The sequence below is a fragment of the Meleagris gallopavo genome, unplaced genomic scaffold (genome assembly GCF_000146605.3).
Source record: "Meleagris gallopavo isolate NT-WF06-2002-E0010 breed Aviagen turkey brand Nicholas breeding stock unplaced genomic scaffold, Turkey_5.1 ChrUn_random_7180001853463, whole genome shotgun sequence".
NCBI classification, from domain to species: Eukaryota; Metazoa; Chordata; class Aves; order Galliformes; family Phasianidae; genus Meleagris; species Meleagris gallopavo.
The window spans coordinates 4,149-4,429 of NW_011120023.1; the positions used below are offsets into that span (position 1 = coordinate 4,149).

The 281-nt window shown below is 72.2% G+C and overlaps 1 protein-coding gene across 1 annotated transcript in view; it reads right to left on the reverse strand.

Annotated features, from left to right (window-relative positions):
* Positions 1–281, reverse strand: part of LOC104915823 (histone H2A.V-like) — a 2,223-nt gene that overhangs the window by 1,478 nt on the left and 464 nt on the right. The window contains 1 exon segment of the mRNA XM_010726747.1: positions 220–281. This exon segment is cut by the window's right edge and continues 1 nt beyond it. Within this exon segment, the coding sequence (XP_010725049.1) occupies positions 220–281 (62 nt within the window).

Below are 281 nucleotides of genomic sequence, written 5' to 3' on the forward strand. Positions count from 1 at the left end.
CAGCACCAGCCCCACAGCGCTGCCCCACAGCACCAGCCCCACAGCGCCGCCCCATGGAATCCAGGCTCACAGCATTCCAGCAACACTTCGGAGCCCCTCAGCTGCGCTGCAGAGGCGAGCGGGCAGCAGCCCAGCCCAGCGCACGGCCGGGACGTACCTGACAGCCCCCTACAGCGGCACCTCCCCCCATCGCGCCCAGCCCCGGGGCCCAGCACCCACCTCGGCAGTGAGATACTCGAGGATGGCAGCGCTGTACACGGCGGCGGTGGCCCCGACCCGCC